Source organism: Rhinoderma darwinii, chromosome 1 (assembly GCF_050947455.1).
Source record: "Rhinoderma darwinii isolate aRhiDar2 chromosome 1, aRhiDar2.hap1, whole genome shotgun sequence".
NCBI lineage: Eukaryota > Metazoa > Chordata > Amphibia > Anura > Rhinodermatidae > Rhinoderma > Rhinoderma darwinii.
In genome coordinates this window covers 373230507-373256770 of record NC_134687.1, presented here as the reverse complement: position 1 = coordinate 373256770, position 26264 = coordinate 373230507, and the positions used below count along the sequence as shown (strand labels likewise).

At 42.5% G+C, this 26264-nt stretch overlaps 1 protein-coding gene across 2 annotated transcripts in view; it reads right to left on the bottom strand.

The window, feature by feature from the left end:
• Positions 1–26264, bottom strand: part of SMC5 (structural maintenance of chromosomes 5) — a 172253-nt gene that overhangs the window by 131985 nt on the left and 14004 nt on the right. For both annotated transcript variants that reach the window (XM_075827967.1, XM_075827973.1), the window contains exons 3-9: positions 20540–20592; positions 14496–14658; positions 13886–14020; positions 4707–4847; positions 4386–4547; positions 2968–3039; positions 2612–2867 (exon numbers count right to left, since the gene is read on the bottom strand). In XM_075827967.1, coding sequence (XP_075684082.1) covers positions 2612–2867; positions 2968–3039; positions 4386–4547; positions 4707–4847; positions 13886–14020; positions 14496–14658; positions 20540–20592 — 982 coding nt within the window. The remainder of the gene's footprint in view (positions 1–2611; positions 2868–2967; positions 3040–4385; positions 4548–4706; positions 4848–13885; positions 14021–14495; positions 14659–20539; positions 20593–26264) is intronic.

Here is a 26264-nt window from a genome sequence, read left to right as displayed (position 1 = left end):
AAGACATGAACCATTAGGCTCCACCCACTAGCTAGGAGACATCTGAGAATTGGAGATAGAGCCTGCAGAATACAAGTGATATAATGGCCAGAAATAGTGTTATACTTCATGTACACATATATAGCAGCATATTCTGAAAAGTCACCTGAAAAGCTAGGTACGCTTTATAGAGGATCGGTCACTAGTTTATCAATTCCCTATCTCCTAACTAATCTAATAGGTGCTATGATGCTGATAACTACATTTGTTTTCAAAAACGCTTATTATTTTCAGTTATGTGCATTTTTTTTTTTTTAGACATGCTCATTTGGCTTGAATAGCCATATGAGGTTGGTCTTTCTTTTTACTCTGGGCGGTGTAATGTTTTCTGTATGACGCTGATCAATCATACAGCTTCTCCCCCTACCCTGCCCAGCAACACAGTGTGATCATATAGTATACAGCTTCCATTCCCGTTCAACTGGTGATATCTCCAGTTGTTTCACAGCTAGAACTGCAATCTGGTGTCATATGAAAGATTCAAATTTTATCTTTTATATGCCACCGCTGTTCTAGGTGGTCCACAGCCCGAGATAAGGCTGTTTGAAGTGATCCCCCTTCCCTCCAGCCTCAGTCTGTCACACTGTGTGAAGCAACTTTATGCTGATAGGACAGCGTCTGAGGCTGTGACGTAGATCCACCTCAGGAGAATCGCTGGTGTTGACTCCAATTTGTCAAGTATATGCTTACTTGCATATTTAGAGAAAAAGCTCATAACTTTTTAAATAAACGTTTAAGGGTTTGGGCATTACTAAACTAGTGACAGATCATCTTTAACCCAAAAAATCTGTACTTAAGTCTGCAACAAATACGCAATGTTTGAATCCAGCCTTAGAATAAAACCCATACACAATACTCTGCCGATGACGTACTGTTGCCTCTGCAGCTGTAATGCCCAGAGTGTCAGATCATGTGAGAGATTGGAATGGGGGGGGCATAGTTACATAGTTAGTACGGCTGAAAAAAAGACACATGTCCATCAAGTTAAACCAAGGGATGGGAAAAGGGAAGGTAAAAATTTCTACACATAGGAGTGAATATTTCTTTGTTCTAGGAAATTATCTAAGCCTTTTTAAAGCCATCTACTGTCCCTGCTGTGACCAGCTCCTGCGGTAGACTATTCCATAGATTCACAGTTCTCACTGTAAAGAAGGCTTGTCGCCTCTGCAGCTTGAACCTTTTTTTCTCCAGACGGAGGGAGTGCCCCCTTGTTTTTTGAGGGGGTTTAACACGGAACAGGATTTCACCATATTTTTTGTATGTGCCATTAATATATTTATATAAGTTAATCATGTCCCCCCTTAGTCGTTTTTTTTCAAGGCTAAATAGGTTTAGTTCTTTTAATCTTTCCTCATAACTTAGATTCTCCATGCCCCTAATTAGCTTCGTTGCTCGTCTTTGTATTTTTTCCAACTCCAGGGTATCCGTTCTATGAACTGGAGCGCAGAACTGAACTGCATATTCTAGATGAGGCCTCACTAATGCTTTGTAAAGTGGTACTATTACATCCCTGTCCCATGAGTCCATGCCTCTTTTAATACACGACAATATCTTGCTGGCCTTTGAAGCAGCTGATTGACACTGCATGCTGTTATTGAGTTTATGATTTACAAGTACACCCAGACCCTTCTCAACAAGTGACTCCCCCAGTGTAGCTCCTCCTAGGACATATGATGCATGCAGGTTGTTGGTACGCAGATCCATAACTTTACATTTATCTACAATAAACTTAATTTGCCAAGTGAACGCCCAAACGCTTAGTTTGTTTAAATCCGCTTGCAATTCACAAACATCTTCCATAAACTGAACATTACTACATAGCTTGGTGTCATCTGCAAAAATAGAACTAGTGCTATTAATCCCATCCTCTATATCATTAATAAATAAGTTGAATAATAGTGGTCCCAGCACTGAACCTTGGGGTACACCACTTATTACCGGGGACCATTCAGAGTAGGAATCATTGACCACAACTCTCTGGATACGGTCCTTGAGCCAATTTTCAATCCAATTACAAACTATACTTTGTAAACCTATAATCCTTAATTTACTCATTAGACGTCTATGAGGGACAATGTCAAATGCCTTTGAAAAGTCCAAAAACACTATATCCACAGTGGCCCCTCTGTCTAGGCTTCTGCTCACCTCTTCATAAAAACAAATCAGGTTAGTTTGACAACTTCTGTCCTTAGTAAAACCGTGCTGGCTGTCACTTATAGTACTATTTTTTGTCACATAATCCTGTATATAGTCCCTCAAACATTTTCCCCACAATGGATGTTAAGCTTACTGGTCTATAAATTACCCGGGGAAGACCTAGAGCCCTTTTTGAAAATAGGCACCACATTTGCCCTGCGCCAGTCCCTTGGCACTATACCAGTCACTAGAGAATATCTGAATATTATGAAGAGCGAGACAGAAATATCTTAACTGGACAGTTAAAATACATAAATAAACCTGCCCAACATCCTACACATAGGGCAGCATGTACCAGCAAATAGAAACTATAAAAGGTTATTGCCATTTCAAAGAAGAATCTATGAACAAGAAAAATAAGCATGCAAGTAAGTACCTTTCTTTTCTCTCTCCATGTTTTGTCTCTCCATTCGCAAGTCACTCATTTCACTTTCAACATTTGACTTCTCATCCTGGATATGATGCAACTCCCTCCCAATGGAATCTATTTCTGGTTGAAGACTCTCCTGGTTAGTCATAGAATTCAACTCATTTTGCCAGTCCTCGATCATTTTACGAATGTTATAAATCTTCTTCTGTCGGTCTAATTCTTCAGCTTTTCTCATTCTCAAGCTCTGCTGAACGTCTTCTACCTGTTTTATTTACACAGAGATTAAAAACGGCTACATTTGGGTTTGAAGAGAATGAAAAAGGGAAAAATGAACTTGGAAAAAAAATTATGTAAATACTTACCTCTTTTTCTTTTCTTTCCAAAAGCTCCTGTTTCTGCTTGCATTTCTGTGAGGTTTCCCTAATTTCAACTACCTGGAAGTAATAAGAACATATTTTGTATTCTATAGATCATTGAACTTAATAAATAAAATGTAATAACCTTTTTCTAACTTTTAGGATATTTGGCATAAATTTGCACAAACGCTGTTCAAATGAGTAGTCCTCAGGTATGTGGTAATCACAGCGAGTCGCCAGCTGCTTTTATCGCTGTGGGAATATCAATGGGCTGCCTGTGCATTACATGGGAGATCCAGGATAGACGCTCTATGGTGATTAGAGGAGGACCCCCTTCTAATTCACAAAGGGGTTGTCTACGGCAATAGCACAAGTTATTGCTATCAGATAAGTTACACTAGCTGAATGTTCAAAACCCCAAGGGAAGTTAGACATTACATGCATCTTAAGATATTTCCATAAACAAGTATGATAATACATCTTCAAAAGGGCATGTTTAAAGGGGGTATCTGGTTAAGACGATCATAATCATCAATATGCCACATAGATGTAATAGAGGGGGGCTTCATTCACTACACAGTAAAAAGTAACAATGTAGTATTCATATAAAAATAACTGATGCATTTAACATACAGAATAAATGCCACTTGCATGGTTATTTTAACACTGTTTGAGTGTTTGCAAAATATGTTGCCTAAAAAAAAAAAAAAAAGCTTGGGAATTTCCTAAAAGAGTATTCCCAAAATCATAAATTATCACCTTTCCATAGGAAGTGATAATTTTCTGATCACTGGGGGGACCCACCACTGGGACCCCCACCAATCCTGAGAATCGGCGTCCCAAACCCCCACATCCTCCTCATTGCTCGGCCACAGTGAGGAGGATCTAGGGGTTGGGAACCCTTTTTAATGTGCACTCCTCTAACTAACAACTATAGATTTGAGAAGGCAAAGCAAATGACTAAGCTTTAAAGAGGTTCTACGGAACTAGAACATTGACTGCACATTAAACATTAAAAGTTTGTTCAGTAGGGATCAGATTTTCAGGACTCCCACAGATCAGCACTGCATCTGTTTTATTGTTAACATAGGCACAGTGGTGTCTAGTACTGCAGCGCATCCAGTTCAAGTGAAAAGGACCCCTTTCAATAACCCCTTTAATTGATCATGTCAATAGTAATAATTTCCAGCAGGGTGAATACTCTTATATACAGCCCTCCGTATATTCTGGTTACAGAAAGAGGGTTTTTGTTTTGTTTGTTTTTTTAAATGGAATCACACATTATTCTGATGCAAACAGTTTCTCAGATTTCTAAATTTCTAAAAAATGGTCAAATTAAAGACAAAAAATGGTTTTGACCGGATGACAGCAAAAAATGGAAGGTTAATGTTCCAAGATAAAAATATTTTCTAATAAATGCTCACTTTCTCTTTAATTCTACCATCAATTTGCTTATATTGTTTGTCATAGTGTTGAAGTTGTTGATTAAGTGGAGCATGTGATTCTTGATTCCGCTTTAATTCTTCCTTCATTTGATCACGGATTTGCTTTACTTCTTCAAATTGCTGCCGCACATTTTCATATTCCTGGCAAAGAACAAAAAAAAAACCCATTAAAAACAGGCATGTTTTGCATAGTGATGGTGATACGGAAATGGGTAATTTACTACTGAATAACTTGTTTGCTATTCAGTATATTGGCAAATTGTACAAAGAGCCTATGAAAATGCAGATTAAATTACTTACCACCCAGGGGCGCTTCCTTTCTAGCATCTCTATTTTATCAATGTGGCGCTTCCTCTCATAGTATCTTTCAACATCCTGCCTGTTTCGTTCGTTTCTTTGCTTCAGTTTCTCCAAAAACTCTTCTCTGCTTTTATATGAATCCTAGAAGATAAAAAAAAAAGTTATATTATATTCTCTCTCGGGTGGGTATTGCGCAGATATTTCAGGAGGCAGTGCTGAAGATATTTTGCATCCTCCCTGTGCCATGATTAAGACGAAGAGGAGACCGACATCTTGTGCTTGTGACAGGGATTATGGGGAAGCAACTGGAGACTATGTTGGGTGTGAATAATTCCAGGGTACGATACTAGGAAGAGGTAGCAGAGACAACTGAGCGCTGATCATGAGAACTGGATGTAGATATCTGCTCTGGGGGGGAAAAGCCCTGAAATGTGCGGTCACAGCAGGACATGAAACGCAATGAAGAAGTCAGTACTCGGGGAAGATGGAGATAAAAGGTGTGTCAGCTAGAGGGCACCGTACAATGTGGGAGAAGATGGCAGAGAACCCAGAGATGCCGTACTCTGTAAAACGTGCCCCAAATGTGCAGACGACATTGTGATCATTACACTTTGGGTTTGCAGAGTGTTCATGGCAACTTAATCCTCCCTGTTAATGTATTCGATAAAAACACTTCAGTCCTAAACGGCGGGTCTTGTAACATATCGGCACTAAGCAGAGCACCACTAAGACTTGGCTGATGGAAGTGTGCCTTTAAGTTATTGCGGTGCATGCAATTTTTTTTATGTATAAAAAAAAAAATAGGGTTCAGTAAAGTAACAAACACCTCATCATGCGATATTGAATTCCATTCTTTTACATAAGGGAATTACATGCACAGCAATTCCTTAATAATATATACTGATTATCCACAGAATGTATACAATACTTTACTGAACCCCATCCTTAACATAAATTCAGCATACAGAGCAATTTCTAAGAGAATATCGGTCATGTCACCTATTAAAGGGTACCCTTCATTTACTTAGCGGTATTCCCATCTCAGACATTTATGGCATAGCCATCTGGCACCTGCATCTATCTCCTGAACGGGGCAATTACGTAAACAGCTGAACGTGCTGTGCTAGGCAGTGTCCGTAATGCACATTCACGTATAAAGAAGTTACAGAAATAGCCAAGCACAGCAAGCTCGGCTGTTTACGTAATTCCCAGACACCCGTCCACTGACCCTCTGCCTGGATGTAGCAGCCACTTCAGACGGGGCGGGGTCGGGGGGACTCCTGTTATAATGTGGTGACAGAGCCTCTTTAAGTGGCCTATCTCCTATATAAGGAGATCGGCACTGTAATGTAGGTGACAGCAGTGCTTTTTATTTAGAAAAACTATTTTTATCACTTTGAGCGATTTTTATCTTTATGCTAATTAGTTTCTTAATGCCCAAGTGGGCGTGTTTTTACTTTAGACCAAGTGGGCGTTTTACAGAGGAGTGTATGACGCTGACCAATCAGCATCATATTCTTCTCACCATTCATTTACACAGCACTAGCGATATAGCTATATCACTATGTGCAGCCACATACACAAAGACTAACGTATATTCATTGTCAGGACATTGCAGTAACATCACCTCCAGCCAGGACGTGATGTGTATTCAGAATCCTGACACTTCTGAATCTTTTCTGTGAGATTTCCAGCAAGGCAAGCGTAATCTTGCGAGACTACAATGTAACCTGTCATTTTTAACAAGATTACGTTTACCTTGCTCGAAATCTCACAGAAAAGATTCAGAAGTGTTAGGATTCTGAGTAAACATCACGTCCAGGCTGGTAGTGATGTATATTCATTATCAGGACACTGCAGTAATGTTAGTGCTTGTGTAGGTGTATGTAGCTGCACATAGCGATATAACTATATCGCTAGTGCTGTGTAAATGAATGGAGAGAAGTGCATGACGCTGATTGGTCAGCGTCATACACTCCTCTGTACAACGCCCACTTGGGCATTAAGAAACTAATTAGCATAAAGCTAAAAATCGCTCATAAAGTGGTAAAAATAATGGTTTTTCTAAATAAAAAGCACTGCTGTCACCTACATTATAGCGCCCATCTCCTTATGTAGGAGATAGGGCACTTATAATGTGGTGACAGAGCCTCTTTAAGGAGAAAGGTGTGAGTAATGTAGCTTAGAAAAAGGAAAAGAGCCTCCTATTATATTATTTGAATTATCAGTTCTTGCCCAGGTGTACACCACCAATATAGATCATGGAAATTATGGGTATGGGGAAGGAGGAGAGAAAGGGGCAAGAATAATGAATATTAGGTTGAGTTCAATTATTATGTAGATTGATACCGACAGTTCTAGGGAAGGAAAAATCCAGTGAAATGTCCCCTTTAAGTTGCACTGGCAGAGTAACTTTCTCGTACTTTTTATTTTTGTTTTTGCTTAAATATTTTGGTTTTTATTAGTGTTAGCCCTTATGCACACGACAGGGTTTCCCGGCCGTGTGACGGCCGTTCAAAAAACAGCCGTCACACGGCTACAGTAGGAACAATAGACCCCTAAAGGGGCTATTCACACAACCGATTTCTTGATGGCCCGGGAAACCCGGGCGTTAAAACGTGGGACATGCCCTATTTTCGGGGCCGATGGGGCCAGGTAATACACGGCCATCACTTGAATGTGCTCCAAGTGACGGCCGTGCCTTCCGTCTAGGGATGCACGATGCATCGAAACTTAGATACGGTTTCGATACTATGCATCCCCAAACTGTTCGATTACGCTATTTTATGTATTTCGATACTTAGCTGTGCGACCGCACAGCTAAGTATAGTAACACATGAATGTATGAGAGCGGGGCTGCAGCTGTGTAATACAGTCATTGCCCCGCTCCTGACAAGTGCGCACCGTCATGATGATGCGATGTGGCCGGCGCTGTATAGTGATTGCCGGCACTGAAGACAGAACATGGCGGGCGCACTACAAAACACCCTCATGTTCTGTCCTCAGTGCCTGAACTGCCGCTCATTAATGCAGCGCCGGCCGCATCACCTCATGCTGACTGCGCGCGCACTTGTTGTCAGGTGCGGAGCAATGGCTGTATTACACAGCCACAGCCCCGCTCTATAACGGCAGAGATCAGAGAAACCTCATCTCCACCTTTATTCCCCTGAATGCTGCGATCAAAGCTGACTGCAGCATTCAAGAGGAAGTGAGAAGGGGGGATGCCCCTTGGATCGCATCACAGGAATCCCTGTGACACGATTGAGGGACATACCATATATGGGCAGACAGCACAAGGTTTAGTGAAGGACCCCAGGGCTGTCCTACCATATTTCCGGTTGTTAGACAGTTGTTAGGACATACCTCAGTATGCCCTGTGTACTATCTGTACACAGGCTAATGTACTGGCATATAGATATAGGTCAGTACATTCAAGTTTAAAAATAAAAAACAAAGTAGTTAGATTTAAAAAAAAAAAAATACACCTTTTTTACAATAAACATTAAAATAAGTCTCAATACATAGAATATACACATATTCGGTATTGGCGTGGCCGTAATAACCTTCACAACAATTTTTTTTGCATCATTTATGAGGTGTACGCTGTAAAAAAAAAAAAAAATAAACACTGCTTTCTTTCATTTATTGTGGGGCACGAGGTGCGATGAATTTAACCTCCATGTTCCTCACATTAATAGTAACTAACCCCATCATGTACTTTACACATTAAACCATTATGACTGAGAAACATGATGGGGTTAATTACTATTAGGGTATGTGCACACACACTAATTACGTCCGTAATTGACAGACGTATTTCGGCCGCAAGTACCGGACCGAACACAGTGCAGGGAGCCAGGCTCCTAGCATCATACTTATGTACGATGCTAGGAGTCCCTGCCTCGCTGCAGGACAACTGTCCCGTAGTGAAAACATGATTACAGTACGGGACAGTTGTCCTGCAGAGAGGCAGGGACTCCCAGCATCGTACATAAGTATGATGCTAGGATCCCGGCTCCCTGCACTGTGTTCGGTCCGGTACTTGCGGCCGAAATACGTCCGTCAATTACGGACGTAATTAGTGTGTGTGCACATACCCTTAATGTGAGGCACATTCAAAATTCATCACACCTCACATCAGAAAACAGAAGAGCCTTTTTTTTTTTTTTTTTTATTACTTTTGGCAAAATATCGAATTGGTATCGAAATCGCAATACTAAACAAAGTATCAGCATCGAAGTCCAAATTCTGGTATCGGGACATCCCTACTTCCGTCGCTCGCTCTCTCTCCTTCTCCTCACAGTGTGAAGTGATGTGAGGAGTAGGGGGTATTTTTTTGCTCCCTGTAGGAGCGGAATCCCCAATCCCCGGCCACAGCTTCGGCAACGCTGTGGCCGAGGATTGGGGATTCCGCTCCAGGAGAAGTCAGTGACTTCACTGTATCCATATATGGACACAGTGACGTCACAGACTTTTGAACCGGAACCCCCGGCGATGTGGCCGGGGATTCCACTCCAGGAGAAATCCCTGCCTTCACTGTCCATATATGGACAGTGAAGTGAGGGACTTCTCCTGGAGCCGTCCCCTACAGGAAAGTAGGGGGAGTGCGTGGCACTACCTACAGGGGGGCTGTGTGGCATTATCTACAGAGGGGAGTGTGTGGCAAAACATTTACAAATGAAATTCATCCGATTTTAAAACGGACAGGGAAAAAAAAACGGATGCAAAATGGGTCAAAATCGGGCGTTAAAAAACGGCAACACGGCCCGGAACGGATGCAAAACGGCCGGTTTTATCGGCCGACACTCGGACCGTCGTGTGAATAAGCCCTTATTCACACGACAGGATTTCCCGGCCGGGTGACGGCTGTTCATAAAACGTCTGTCACACGGCTGCAGTAGGAACAATAGACCCCTAATGGGGCTATTCACACGACTGATTTTTTGACGGCCCGGGAAACCTGGCCGTCAAAAAATGGGACATGCCCTATTTTCAGCCGTTTACCCGGCCGCCTGGCTCCCATAGAAGTCTATGGGGCCGGGTAATACACGGCCATCACCGGAATGGCCGTGTCTTCCGTCGCTCGCACTCTCTCTCTTCCTCCTCCTCACAGTGCATGTGAGGAGGAGGAGGGTCTTTTTTTGCTCCCTGTAGGAGTCGGAATCCCCAATCCCCGGCCGGGGATTGGGGATTCCGCAACAGGAGAAGTGAGTGACTACACTGTCCATATATGGACACAGTGACTTCACTCACTTCTGAAGCGGAATCCCCGACCCTGTGGCCGGGGATTCCTCTCCAGGATTAAAGTCAGTGACGACACTGTGCATATATGGACATTGGAGTCAGTGACTTCTCCTGGAAGGGGGGGATGGGTGCAACCTATAGGGGGCTGTGTGGCATTACCTACAGGGGGCTGGGTGGATTTCCCTGCAGGGGGCTGGGTGGCATTACATACCAGGGGGGCTGTGGCATTATCTACAGAGGGCAGTGTGTGGCAACAAATTTAAATGAAATTCATCAGATTTCAAAACGGACAGGGAAAAAAACCGGATGCAAAACGGGTCAAAGACGGCCGTTAAAAACGTCAACACGGCCCGGAACAGAATCGGAACGGAAGCAAAACAGCCGTTTTTATCAGCCGACTCTCGGACCCTGTCGTGTGAATAAAGCCTAAGGCCTTAGCCCTTATGCACACGACAGGGTTTCCCGGCTGCAGTAGGAACAATAGACTCCTAATGGGGCTATTCACACGACTGATTTTTTGACGGCCCGGGAAACACGGCCGTCAAAAAATGGGACATGCCCTATTTTCGTCCGTTCTCCCGGCCCCCATAGAAGTTTACGGGGCCGGGTAATACACGGCCATTACTTGGATGTGCTCCAAGTGACGGCCGTTTCTTCCGTCGCTCGCGCTCTCCTCCTCACAGTGCGAAGTGCATGTGAGGAGGAGGAGGAGGGTATGTTTTTTGCTCCCTGTAGGAGCTTCGGCAACGCTGTGGCCGGGGATTGGGGACTCCGCTCCAGCAGAAGTCCCTGACTTCACTGTGTCCATATATGGACACAGTGAAGTCAGGGACGTCTGAAGCGGAATGCCCGGCGATGTGCCACTACCTATGGGGAGGCTGTGTGCCACTACCCACGGGGGTACGACATGTCAGAAGTTTGTTGAACGTTTAGTTAAACTTTAATAACTGGTTAGTGGAAACAGGAAACCTGCCTCAAATATATCCGACTCCTAAAGCCGATAGTTTACTGAACTTTTTTTTTTGTTGCTAGGAGTGCATCAATGACTCAGTCAAGAGGTCACAAAAGAACCCAGACCTACATCTAAAGAAATGCAGGCCTCACTTGCCTCAGTTAAGGTCAATGTACACCATGGCAGCCATAGGAGAGTTGCAAGGCACAAACAACTGCTGACCAAAAAGAACACAAAGGCTCATCTCGCATTTGCCAAAAACATCTAGATTACCCACAAGATTTTTTGCAAGACATGGGTCTCGTTACATCTGGCGTAAAGCTATCACCACATTTCTCCATAAGATCATCATACCAACAGTCAAGCATGGTAGTGGTAGTGTGATGGTCTGGCATGGCTTTGCTTCTGCCTGACTTAGCAGAATTTATGGTTCCATCAATTATAATATCAGAAAATCCTGAAGGAGAATGTCTGCCCATCAGTATGTGACCTAAAGCTCACGCAGTTGGCTCGTGCAGCAGGACAATGATACGAAGCACACAAGCAAGTCCACCTCTGAATTGCTCACAAGAAGTAAAATAAACGTTTGAGTGGCCGAGTCAAAGTCCTGACTTGAATCCCATTGTGATGCTGTAGAGAGACCTTAAAACGGGCAGTTCATGCTCGGAAACCCTCCAATGTAGCCGAATTAAAACAATTCTGCAAACAGTGTGCCCCAATTCCTCCACAGCGATTTAAAACTCATCGCAAGTTATGGCAAATGTTTGATGTCAGTTTTTACTGCCAAGTGTGGCACAACCAGTTATTAGTTTTAGGGGGGCAATTACTTTTCAGAAGGGTGATATAGGTTTTGAATAAATCTTTATCCTCAATAAATGGAATGATCACTTAAAAGCTACATTTTGTGCTTACTCGAGTTGTCTTTCTCGAATATTAAATATTAGCTGGATGGTCTGAAACATTTAAATTGTAACAAACAAGTAAAAATAGAAGACATTCTATTTAATGTGTGAAGCCAGTTTAAGGGCAAAGACCCACGTGGCGGAATGGCTCTGGAATTCAGCTGCGGACACTCCGCAGTGTTAATCCGCAGCGGACCCGTTTCTCCATTGACTTCCGTTTCTTTTTAGTAGGGTTCGTTTAGACGATGCGGAAAATTCAGCTGCGGAGCATAGGCTGCGGTGCGGAATTTGGTGTCCGCAGCATACAATGGATGTTGCGGACCTGTGGCGGACTGGTTGCGGACGTTCTCCATTGACTTCAATGGAGATTCAAAATTCCGCAATGAAGTCCGCAGATGTCATTTCTTCATTCTGGCTGGACACCTATGTATTTCTAGGTCTACAGCCAGACTGAGGAAGTCAATGGGGCTCCCATAATTACGGGTGACTACGTGTGTGAACCCATAATTACGGGTGACTACGTGTGTGCAGCCGTAATTATGGGAGCGTTGCTAGGCGACGTCAGTAGTCACTGTCCAGGGTGCTGAAAGAGTTAAGCGATCGGCAGTAACTGTTTCTGCACCCTGGACAGTGACTTCCGATCACAATATACATCGACCTGTACAAAAAATTGAAGTTCATACTTACCAAGAACTCCCTGCTTCTTTCTCCAGTCCGGCTTCCCAGGATGACGTTTCAGTCTAAGTGACGGCTGCATCCAATCACAGGCTGCAGCGGTCAAATGGACTGCCGCGTCATCCAGGGAGGTCGGGCTGGATGCCGAAAGAGGGACGCGTCACCAAGACAACGGCCGATAAGTATGAAATTATTTTACTTTCACTAGGGAAAGTGCTGTCCCTTCTCTCTATCCTGCACTGATAGAGAGAAGGGAACTTTCACCTCAATACGCAGCGGCTAGTCCGCATCAATTTACTGCACATTTTGGGCAGATCCGCCACAGAATCTGCAATTCCGCAGCACTTTAAAGTAAAAGAAGTTCATACATACCCCGGCCGTCGTCTTGGTGACACGCCCCTCTTTTGATATCCAGTCTGATCTCCCTGGATGTCGCGACAGTCCATATGACCGCTGCAGCCTGTGATAGTCTGCAGCGGTCACATGGGATGAAACGTCATCCCAGGAGGCCAGACTGGAGGAAAAAGCAGGGTGTTCTGGGTAAGTTAACTTTTAATACTATTAAAACTCCAGCGGTAGTCACTGTCCCGGGTGCTGAGTTACTGGCGATCAGTTAACTCTTTCAGCACCCTGGACAGTGACTAACCAGACGTCGCCTAGCAACGCTCCCGTAATTATGGGTGCACACACGTAGCCCGCCTGCCCGTGCCGTAATTACGGCCTGAAATAGGATATGTTCCATATTTTTTAACGGCCCGGGCACCTTCCCGTAAGCGAACGGGAAGGTACCCGTGGCTAATAGAAGTCTATGGGCCTGTAATTACGGGCGTTTTACGGGCGTTCGTGTGCATGGGGCCGTACTCCAGCTTTCTGTTAAAAAGTAGCAAACTTTGGCACACACCATAGATGCGCCCTAAAATTTGCGACTTCTTACTTTTCTCGCCACTTTCCTAAAATGGCACGAAAAAGAGACGGGGTCTCCATGGGAACGAAATTTTTAGTATAATTTACACCAGAAGCAGGCGTATGTTATGGCACAAATGTAGACCTGCTCATATCAGGTGTAGATTTTAATTTCTATCGTATGGACAGCCAAAAATGCGTTAAATATATTAGGAGTTGAGCGCCTCTTAATATATTTGGTGCACTTTTCCACCGACGTACATTAGTTTAAGACTGACACGCCAGTCTTTATATATTAACCCCATTGGGTCTATAAAATGTATAGACCGTGTGGTCCCCCAATAACGATGATTAAAACCAGGGGAGTAGCAGGTATAAGAACATGAAGAATGGAGGACTATAATTAATACAGCACAGCAGCATGGTTCAATGGTTTTATGGTTATTAGTTCATGAAATAGGGCTCCACAAATGGAGTTCGGTTTTAAGGAAGCAATATAGTACCTCCAATTCTTTCTCATTTTTCCTGTAGTTTTTCAATTCACAGTGATAGTTGTACATCTCTGGAGGTCCAATGGACTTCTCTGTGGCTTCAAGCAGATCAATTTTAGACAGTTTAGCGAATTCTCCAACTTTATCCTGCAAATCATTATAAAAGCACATAAAAACTTTAGATATATATATTTGTATTTATTTCCAGGGTTGCATTACAGCCCATTGACAAACTCGAAAGCCACCAGTTGCAGACATCCTTGCAGCTTTCCCACTGTAAAACTGTATACTTGTGACATTATACGACTCTACAGTCCAGGTTCTCAACTTGTGGTAGGTTTAACCCAGGAGGTACATGTTATGACTCTAGGGGATACTTGTACTGTACTTTTAATAGTTGCAACACAGTCTATGATCAAAAAACTTTGGAGGTAGTTTTATGTAATTGGCTCGAGTAGAGGGGTACTTGGCTTAGGAATTTTGAGAAACTCTGCCCTATTTTCCATCCAAGAAAAAAAAAATTCTGTGGACATATGTAAAAATCAAAAGCATAACTGGAGCATAGTGTAGATAATGCTGAAGATTATGTTAGTATCATTCGACGACACGAATCGTCACTTACCTGTGGAAGAAACTGGCAGAGATTTCCTACTTGGATGTTCAATCCTGCCACCTGTTCTTCAACTGCCTTTAAAGAGGAATTCTTGCCATTGATGTACCACGTTGACTGGTTATTGGATACTTGAATTTCACGAGTGAGAATCAAGTTTCCGGAAGGCCTATACCTAGATAATCAAGCGACAAAATGTAATGATGTCAAGCTCAAACCTATTATCAGGAACGAATGGTGAAGAGAACGCTAAAATCTAAAGCTATACAAGTGCAGCACTAGACACAGATCACTTTTATTATCACAATATCCTGGTTTCAGGACATCCATTCACATTGGCTGTTATTAAACATGCGGAATACATTCAAAAATAAAAATAAATTGTGTATGTATAATTCGCAATAGAAAACAATATAAAATGTCAGGGAAACTTAATGTCCAGCATCTAAAATACTTAACACCGTTTTCCAACTATGGCTTTTTAACGAATGACGATTGTCATAACGCTGTTGGAATGTTAATCAAATTCTTTGGATATTTTCAGGCAACAGAGTGCTGGATGGCTTCCTCTTTGGTCATAGCATATGGAAATAATCTACATAAATGTTGGGTAAATACATTGGTGCAGATTTACGATTCTAATTAAGCCACAATTCTGGTGTACGTGCCATGCGCCACATTTATTAACGGTTTATGATACCTTCTTCTAAATGCTCAGCGAGGATTGTGGCTTAGCGGAAAAGGGCAATGGTCTAGGGAAAATGGGAATAGCTTAAAATGCAATACCATGCACCAAAAATGTGCCAAAATTTTGGCACAAAAAAAACAAATTGGCGTTAACTAAGCCAACTAATAGGTTTACACGGTGTTAAAACTTTAACAGTAGTAGTAAATCTGCCCCAATGTCTAGTTTATCTTGTACTAATCCGGGGACCGTAGCTGCATTCCCAATTCTGCAGGTTTCAATGCTGATATTTGCCATAGTCATCTTTAGCACAGGCACGATTTAGTAAATTGATGTAGGAAAACAGACTGTCCAAGGGGAAAATATACGCAATTGGGTAAACAACTGGCTCAGTAATAGAAAGCTCTCTGATCGGCGGTGTACAAACCCCCCTCCCTGCTGCCCCCTAACACTGAGTAGGGAGAGGGGGCAGAGGACTCAGCACCCATCAGGAGAAGTGTACAGATGGATTAAGGCCCCCTACATATCATGTCAATTGAAAAAGCAGACTTATCGATCAGTATTCTGTCCTTTTTCACCATTCCTGATCGGGTTACCTCTGTTTTCTATACAGCCAGCTTGCTTTGTATTATTTACTATGTATACATACTCCAGTCCTTCACACACCACAGTAGTAACATACAACCCATGCAGATACTTCGACTATAAACGTCCGGGCGGTCCGCACTCTGCAAGGACGTTGCAGAACGACCTGCAGAGTTAGCTTGTTTGCCGCTTCCCGTCGGCATTTAGCTCCACGATGCAGCTTCCTCAAGACAACTGCATCACAGAGCTTCAACCAAGCAGCGTGGTTCCGGTCACGTGATCATTGTGACAACCTGTCGCAGCGATCACACTACTCCTCATGTGACCGCTGCGACAGCCTACCACAGAAAAGCTTATTAAGTACAAACTTTTCCATTAGTTGTATCTTCTCCCTCTCTGGCAGGCTAATAATGTAAAACACAAACACAGGTCGCCAGGCCAAAGTAATTAAAGTCAATGTGGTTGCGGTGCGACGCGCAAGTTGCCACATCATGACAGTTGCACGGAATCCAAACTGTCGTGTCATAGTCACTTGCAGGTCGCAACACTATCACATTGACTTTCATTACTTGCCGGATTTGCGCAGGTAAAGTCTGCATCGGATTACAGTACAAGGCAAGTAGATCTCACCTCATGCTGCAGACGTTTTACACTGCAGAATTTTTTAATCTTTGATATGACATTAATACCTTGTGGGAGGGTCTACTTTCCCTAAGAAAGTCATTTTGGGGGTGACAAAGGGGTTTTCCAGTTCTGAAAAATTGATGGCCTATCCTCAGGATACGCCATCAATATCTGATCGGTCGGGGTACGACTCACGGCACTCCCGCCGACCAGCTGTTACAAGCGCTGCTTCACCTTCATTTCCGTACTGCTCACACTATGAATCACCGACACACTTTTAGCGGCTGTTCACAGTATTACAGTCTGTTCACTTCAATGGGAGAAGGCTGTAATACTGTAAACCGCAACTACAAGTGTATCAGTGATTTACAGTGTGAGAAGTACCGTATTTTTCAAGCTATAAGACGCACCTGACCATAAGACGCACCCAGGTTTTAGACAACAGAAAATAGGAAAAAAATTATTTGTTAAAAAATAATTTATTCTGTTTCACCACATTCTGAGAGCCAACATTTTTTTAATCGATTGAGCGGTGTGAGGGCTTATTTTTTTGCGGGACGAGCTGTAGTTTTATTGGCACCATTTTTTGGTACATACGATTTTTTGATCACTTTTTTTATTTCATATTTTAAGCACTAAGGTGACCAAAAAACTATTTTGATGTTTTACATTTTTACTTTCATGACTAACTCACCGTGCGAGTTAAATAATGGTATATTGTAATAGATCGGACTTTTAGAGACACAGCGATACCAAATTAATTTTATTTTTTATATTGTGTTTTTTTTTTTTACCTTTTAATAGATACATTTTCAGGAGTGTAAAAAAAAAATAAATATAACAGGTTTTTTTTCTTACACATTTTATTAGTTCCCCTAGGGGATTTGAACCAGTGGCCACTTGGTTACATGTGGAGTTACTGAAACAGCACAACTACGCTGTTTCCCTAACTCTCATAGTAGTGAATGGCAGTTATGTAAGCAGCGTAGCATGCGAGCTACGCTGTTTCAGTAACTCCACATGTAATCAAGCGGCCGGGAGAGAACAGAAAGCAAGAATGGGGTTTAGGGTGCCCCGTTCGAGATGGGTGCGGGTCCCAGAGGTGGGACCTGCATCTATTTGACATTTATGACATATCCTGTGGATATCAGAAAAAAGGAGATTTTTGAAGCAGCACTAGTCCCGAGTATGGTGCGGTGCACGCTGTCAAGCCAGGCAAACCAACTCCAGCACGATGTATATCCAAAGAAGTAGTAGGACAACAGCACACGTCTTCAAATCATCAAAGTGGTTTTATTGTCAAGACATCCACAAACGACAAGCAACGTTTCGACCCATAGTGAGTGAAGGGTCTTTGTCAAGCCTCTTGACAATAAAACCACTTTGATGATTTGAAGACGTGTGCTGTTGTCCTACTACTTCTTTGGATATCCTGTGGATATGTCATAAATATCCTTCATAGAAAAACCCCTATAAATGCCGCGGTCGCTATTGACCACGGCATTTAACTAGTTAAAGGGGTTTGCCATAAAACACATTTATCCCCTATCCACAGGATAGGGGCTACATGTGAGATCGCTGGGGGTCCGACCACTGGGACCCCCAGCGATAAGGAGAACAGGGGACCGAAAGTCACCCAAAACGATACATGAGAAGCCTGGACTTCCGGGTTCTGTGTCCTCTATGGATCTGCGGAACAGATAAGCTGATCAATGGAGAGCCGCTTGCGCATGTGCAGAAGAATCCCATTGATCTCTATGAAGCTTCCGGACACAGAAAGCGGAAGTCACAGCTTCTCATGCAGCGCTCTTGGTAACTTACGGTCCCCGTTCTCCGTATCGATCACACATGTATCCCCTATACTGTGGATAGGGGATACATGTGTTTTATGGTACAAGCCATTTAAACTGCCAGGAACAGCGAAATTGATGTTGCTGGCCGTTATAGCAGCGTGTCAGAAGCTGACACCTGCAGAGTATGGAGCGGGCTCAGTGCGTGAGCCCGCTCCATACATCACCCCCCTTCAGCTCCATGATGTGCCGGCACGTCATGGGTCGAGAAGGAGTTAAGTAATTAAGCGGTCATGACTTGACTGCGGACTATAAGACGCAGGGACTTTTTAGCAAGATTTACTCTTGCTAAAACTGCGTCTTATAGTCCGAAAAATACGGTAAAAGGAAATGGAAGGGAAAGCAGCTGATCTGCGGGGATGCCAGGAGTCTGACCCTGACCAATCAGATATTGATGGCCTATCCCGAGGATAGAACATAAATCTTTTGGGACTGGACAACCCTTTAGCAGTGTTATGGCACATCACAACATCTGTAATGGCACTTCACAACAACCTGTGATTATTTTCCTTGTAGGAAACACTGTTATTTTCTGTGAAAAACTGCACTTAGATTTTAAACTGGTCCACTTTGTCATTACGATCTTACCAGAGGATAATTGCTTACATTCCTTGTCAGACTACAAATTAATTTTCAGATTGAACTTCTTAGTACCCGCTCTGTCTCCAATTACTGTATGTGAATTACTTTTCTTGCTGTCTCACAATCACACGTGCAATTGTGTTTGTTGACAACCTGAGATGTTCCTGGACGGCAACATGTGTTTTTTTTTTTTTTTGTCTGTCTTTGTCCCATATAACAAAATAAATGGTTTAGATAAGAATAAAAAAAATAGCTTCCTAAAACTTGCCATGGCATAGTGACATGTCAGAATTTTTGATTGGTGGGTTACAGGGGGCTGAGACCCCGACCGACCACTAAAAAGGAGCAGAAGCGCTCAGAAAAGCGTGTCTCTTTTGCCCGTTATGGGATCATTTCAGCACTTTTCCGAAAGACAGTTAGCGGATCACGGGCTCATAGATTTCTATGAGCCCGTCTTCAGCTAACCCTGCCTCTCAGAGAAGAGCAGAAGTTATCCAATTACAGCCGAATGGGCAATGCGGTCACTATGCCATGTCAACAGTGTTATGGAACAACAGTTACTCTGTAAGAGACCAAAAATCTCAGTGGCGATAAACATTCATCTCGACAAGTCACCTAGTTAGCTGCAGGGGGTAATTACATGTATAACTGCTCATCTTCTTCCCCTTCAGTAGCAAAAAACGCCCTTTATATGTGTCAGAGAGCGCTATGTTCACACGCCGTATGTTCAGGCAGAAAAATATGAAACGGATTTTAAAGAGAAAACACCCTCTAAAATCCAGGTGTTTTTGGAGCCGATTTTCAAAGCAGTTTTGATTTCTACAAGAATTTTTTAAGCGTATTTTCAAATAATTTCTTGTATTGTCAACGAGAGATGGGAAAAAAATCAGGTTGAAAAACGCTTCAAAGAGTGACACGTCACTTCATTTTTACAAAGTATATATATATATATTTTTTTTTAATTCAGCAGCGTAAAAATACGCCTCGTATGAACTACCCAGCGTGTTTCCCATTGAATTCAATGGGAAGCGGTTTGCATGCATATTTCGGAGAGTTTGACACTCTATAATACGCCTAAAAATATGCCGTGTGAACATAGCCTAAAGGGGCGATAACATGTACAAAAGTTCATGTGTTACACCCCTGGATTCACTGGACAGCTGTGTGGTGTGGTTTCTGCAACATGTGCATTCACATGAACAGGGCTGTCGCAGAAAATTCTGCAACAAATCTGACGCGTGTGAATAAAACCCTAAAGGCCGATTATCTGCCTGATAAACAAGCGCCTATCGACAATACAGCGCTCGTTTGCTCCATTTAAATGAGCAGCGAAAGGAATGTATGGGGACGAAAAAACATTAATGGTTGATCGTTTATCCCCTTACATTGCATCTGGTCAGCAGCACATACCTACACGGGGAGATGTGCAGCTGACAAGCTACCATTTTTTGGGCCCTATAAAATATCTGTACGCTCGTATGCCGGTGACCCATGTAATACAGCCTTTACGGGATCTTTTTAGTTCTTGCGGTCACTTGCAGCTTCCCGCTTTCTCACCCTTCCCGTACACAGACAAATAACGAGGAAGCAAAACTATTCATTGAGCTCTATATTGCATATAGAGCTTTAAAAGCTTAGATTCTGGTCTTTAATGACACCAAGATGTAAGCTCAAGAAGTTTTGTACTTGGAAATTAAAAGGTTAAAGATCTGTAAAAAAGTAATGCTTACAGTTCAAGTTCGACTGCACCTTTCTGACAACCATGCTTCACATATAACCCAACCTGAAAGACAGTAATACGCGAGATATAAGAAAATTCAAATAAATAAAAACACAATCTACTTTTTTGCTGGCTTCTCACTCAAATCCTTTCACAGTAACGTGTTTTTTTGTTGTTCTGAATGCCACGGATGAGCGGCTAGCAGAATCAAGATGAACAGAAGAGAAACAGAGATGGTCTTACAAATATATTCATATAAAATTAAAAGGAATGCTCTACTTTTATTCTTCTCATAACTTGAAGCAGTAGGTCGCAATATTTGCAAATAATATACTGCCACCTTCTGGTAAAAAAAGGTTTATGTTGATTGATCATAGATTATTAAAGGGGCTTTCTCACGAACATAAATCAATCACTAAGTTAATGTTGGGACCATATCTACTATACGTTCAAATTGGTGCATATTTCAGAATAAAACACCTTACTTTTGCACACCTTCAGTATCCCCATGGGTTACCTTTACTTCCTGGTATAGGTATTGAAAATTGGGGGCAGACCGTGCGTATACCCCGACGTGATCCCGCTCCCACAATTCACCAGCACTGTAATCGCTCAGTGCTGAGGTCCTGTGAAGTGGTTGATAACTTTTACTGAGCATCATCGGCTTTATATTGCTTTGATGGGCTCCATTGAAGTCAATAGGGCCCATAAAAGTTTATGGACGCGGTCAAGCAAGCACAGCATTATAATAAAGTGAAAAAGGAGCGAATGTTGGGGGGCGATAGTACAACTGCAGTCTAGGCATGCGCAAATCAACGGGAAGTGGTGTGCAGCCAAGAGAAAACAGAAGATCTGCGCAGACACTGTCATATTAGGGACATCGGCAGCAGGACAATCTAAATTGACAGGCCACTTCCTGGTGTGGGGGTATGGGACAGAGGTAAATGAATAGCTCAGCAACAGCGCAGTATTTTTAATTGAAGCGCATTGCAATGGGGGTAGATTTTCAGATGGAATGTTTTTAACCCCTTAAGGACGCAGCCTAGTTTGGGCCTTAAGGCTCAGAGCCCATTTTTCAAATCTGACATATTTCACTTTATGTGGTAATAACGTCGGAATGCTTAAACCTATCCAAGCGATTCTGAGATTGTTTTCTCGTGACACATTGGGCTTCATGTTCGTGGTAAAATTTGGTCGATATATTCAGTCTTTATTTGTGAAAAATGGCAAAATTTAGAGAAAATTTACAAAAAATAGCATTTTTCAGAATTTAAATGCATCTGCTTGTAAAACAGACGGTTATACCACCCAAAATAGTTACTAGTTCACATTTCCCATATGTCTACTTTAGATTGGCATCGTTTTTTGAACATTATTTTATTTTTCTTGGACGTTACAAGGCTTAGAACATAAACAGCAATTTCTCATATTCTTAAGAAAATTTCAAAAGCCTTTTTTTGAAGGTACCAGTTCAGTTCTGAAGTGGCTTTGTGGGGCCTATGTATTAGAAACCCCCATAAAACACCCCATTTTAAAAACTAGACCCCTCAAAGTATTCAAAACAGCATATAGAAAGTTTTTTAACCCTTCAGGCATTTCACAGGAATTAAAGCAAAGTGGAAATGAAATTTGCAAATTTTATTTTTTCTGCTGAATTTAAATTTTATTCAATTTTTTTTCTGTAACAGAGAAGGTTTTACCAGAGAAACACTACTAAATATGTATTGTCCAGATTCTGCAGTTTTTAGAAATGTCCCACATGTGCCTCTAGTGCGCTCGTGGAATAAAACACAAGCCCTAGAAGCAAAGAAGCACCTAATGCATTTTGAGGTCTCTTTTTTATTAGAATATATTTTAGGCAGCATGCCAGGTTTGAAGAGGTGTTGAGGTATCAAAACAATGGAAACCCACCAGAAGTGACCCCATTTTGGAAATTACACCCCTCAAGGAATTCATTTATGGTTTTTGTTATCATTTTGACCGCACAGTTTTTTCACAGCACCTATTTGAATTGGGCTGTGAAATGAAAAAAAATGATATTTTTTCCAATAAGATGTAATTTTTTTATCAAAATTTCTTAATTTTCACAGGGAACAACATACCCCATTTTGTTGCCCAATTTGTCCTTAGTGCGGCAATACCCCATTTGTGGTGATAAACTGCCGTTTGGGCCCATGGGAGGGCTCAGAAGGAAAGGACCACCATTTGGCCTACTGGAGCTTTTTTGGTGCTAAGTCATGTATGCAGAAGCCCCTGAGGTACCAGTAGAGTTGAAACCCCCGAGAAGTGACCCCATTTTAAAAACTACACCACTTAAGACATTCATCTAGAGGTGTAGTGAGCATTTTGACCCCACAGGTACTGTGTAAAAGATAATGCGCAGCAGATGGTGCAGAGTGAGATTTGCAATTTTATATATATATATATATATATGGCATGTCAGTGTCCGATATAGTGTGCCCAGCATGCGCCACCGGAGATATACACCCCTTAAATTGTAATGTGGGTTCTCCTGGGTACGGCAATACCCTACATGTGGCTGTTATCAGCTGCCTGGGCATACGGCAGGGCTCAGAAGGGAAAGATGAGGGGGGTAAGCTGTGCGGAGTGCATCAGGGTAAATTAAAAATCAAGGGATGTATGATACATTTTAAAACAATCTTTTATACAGAGCCCTGGTTTTTCGGGACACGTGTCACATTGATATATTGTGTTCTTCCTTATCCCCCTCTTATAGCAGACTCTGCACCTCTTTTGACTCTTTCCCTTTCCACCGGTTTGGGGAACTTCTCCTGGAAAGTGTTGCCCTGGTACGATGCGTGTGGCCTCGCTTCCAGAAGTACTGGTTGCCCCCCCCCCCTTCCTGGTCCCTAAAGATTAGATCTTGAAATTCCAGGAAAGTTCCCCTTCTGGCCTGCACATCGACGTAGCACGTACGCGTTGTACAAAGCCATCTGTATGAGGTGTCCGGCCAGCTTCTTATACCACACCGCATGGCGCTGTAGGGCTTCAGGACTTGATTTGACAAGTCCATCCCTCCCATGTACCTATTGTAGTCCAGGATGCAGTCTGGTTTGGGGGTGGCCTTTCCTTCATATATCCTAAACCTGTAGGTATACCCTGATGCACTCTCGCACAGCTTATACATCTTCACGCCATACCTTGCCCTCTTACCCGGCAGGTACTGGCGGAATTGAACCCTCCCTTTAAAATGTACCAGGGACTCATCAATAGAAATACACTTCTCGGGGGTGTATGCTTGGGAAAACCGGGCACTGAAACTGTCTAATAGGGGTCTCCGTTTATACAAACGGTCAAAACTGGGGTCATCTCGGCGTGGGCACGACTCATTATCAGTATAATGTGAGAAGCGAAGTATTGCCTCATTTATTTATTTTTTTAGGTTCCAGTTCAGTTCTGAAGTTGCTTTGAGGGGCCCATATATTAGAAACCCCTATCAAACACCCCATTTTAGAAACTAGACCCCTCAAAGTATTCACAACAGCATTTAGAAAGTTTATGAACCCTTTAGGTGTTTCACAGAAATTTAGAGCAAAGTAGAGGTGAAATTTACTTTTTTTTTTTTTGTCAGAAAATCCTCTTTATACCATTTTTTTTCTAACACAAAAGGATTTATCAGAGAAACGCAACTTAATACGTATTGCCCAGATTCTGCAGTTTAGAGAAATATCCCACATGTGACTCTAGTGCGGTAATGTACTGAAGCCCCGGCCTCCGAAGCAAAGGAGCACCTAGTGGATTTTGAGCCCTCTTTTTTATTAGGCACCATGTCCGGTTTGAAGAGGTCTTGTGGTGCCAAAACAGTGGAAACCCCCCAAAAGTGACCCCAATTTGGAAACTAGACCCCTTGAGGAATCCATTCTAGTTTTCTTTGGGTGCATGCAGCTTTTTGATCAGTTTTTATTCTATTTTTAGGTGGCGCGGTGACTAAAAAACAGCAATTCTACTATTGTTTTTTTATAGCGTTCACCGTGCGCTATAAATGACATATTCACTTTATTCTGCGGGGCGATACGATTACGGCGATACCAGATGTTTATAGTTTTTTTATGTCTTATGGCGTTTGCACAATAAAATACGTTTTGTAAAAAATCATTCACTTTTTGTGTTACCTTATTCTAAGAGCCATAACGTTTTTATTTTTCAATCAATAAAGCCATGCGAGGACTTATTTTTTGCGTAACGAACTGTAGTTTCGATCAGTACCATTTTTAGGTACATGCGACTTTTTGATCTCTTTTTATTCCATTTTTTGGGAGGTGAAGTGACCAAACAATTGTGATTCTGGTACGGTTTATTATTATTTTCTTTTACGGCGTTCACCGTGCGGGATAAATAACAAAATAATTTTGTAGTTCAGGCCGTTACGGACGCGGCAATACCAATTATGTATAGTTTTTTTTATTTATATATTTTTATTAATAATAAAGGACTGATCAGGTAAAAAGTGGGACTTTTACTTTTAAAACTTTTATTTTCTTTTTTTAACTTTTTTTTAACTTTATTACTTTGTCCCTCTAGGGGACTTGAGGGCAGGAGGCCCTGATCGCTATTCTAATACACTGCACTACATGCGTAGTGCAGTGTATTAGAACTGTCAGCTACTCACTGACAGCAAGCATAGTGGGTCCTGACTAGGCTTCCGTCCATGGCATAGCCGGACGCCATTGTTTGGTGTCCGGTTGCCATAGTCACCATCGCCGGCCGCTATCGTGTAGCAGGCCGGCGATGGCGGATTAACCCCTAAGAAGCCGCGATCGCTATTGAACGCGGCTTCTGAGGGGCTAATCGGCGGGGGAGCTCCGCGATCGGTCCCGGCACATTGAGCAGTGATAGTCTGCTGTCGGAAACAGCAGCTATCACAGCTCATGAACGCGCCCTGCGCGAACGGCGCCGTGTTTACTCCATGACCTACTATTAGGTCACTGAGCGCGAACGCTAGTTAGCATGACCTAATAGTAGGTCATGGAGCGTTAAGGGGTTAAGGGCAATTAGGTTAATGAGAAAGCCCCTTTGCGCACATATAGCGGAATTACTGCAGATATTCCGACCGGATTTGCAGGTGGAAAATCCACAGCATATTACAGTTGCAGCAAAGTGAATGAAATTTAACAAATCTCTTGCACACGGTGCAGAGAATTTCCATGCAGAAACTGACATGCATCAAAAAAATCCTGCTGAAGGGTTGCCCATTTGTTGCATATTTTCCCAATAAAGATCAGTGACTGAGGTAAAATCCACAACAAATAGTAAATGTTGGGGTTTTTTTTGCGGCGGAATGGCTGCATTACCGCAGCAAAAATTGCAACCACTAAAAACTAGTTTTTTGGGGCGTTTTTTTTTTTTGCTCTCCTTACCTGGCGCTCCTGTAGCAATGTGTCCCTCCTCCTCAGGCTGGTCTGCGTTGAGCCGACCTCTTGGGATGACATTTTGTACCATGTGACCGCTGCAGCCGATCATAGGCAGTGCCAGGGGAGGAGTGTCTAGTCTGCTCTCCTCCCCAGTGACAAATCTAGACGAAAATCTTCAAATCATGCATGATTTGATGTGGACCTTTGGCCGGAACGTTCTGCAGTATCGTGTCAGATTTGCTGGCTTTCCGCAACAAACCGACCCCGCATGAACAGAACCAAATAGTAATAATTAAAAGGGTATTAGCATCTTAGACATTTTTAAAACATTCAGCAACGTCATAGTTGTCCAATCGTTGCGGG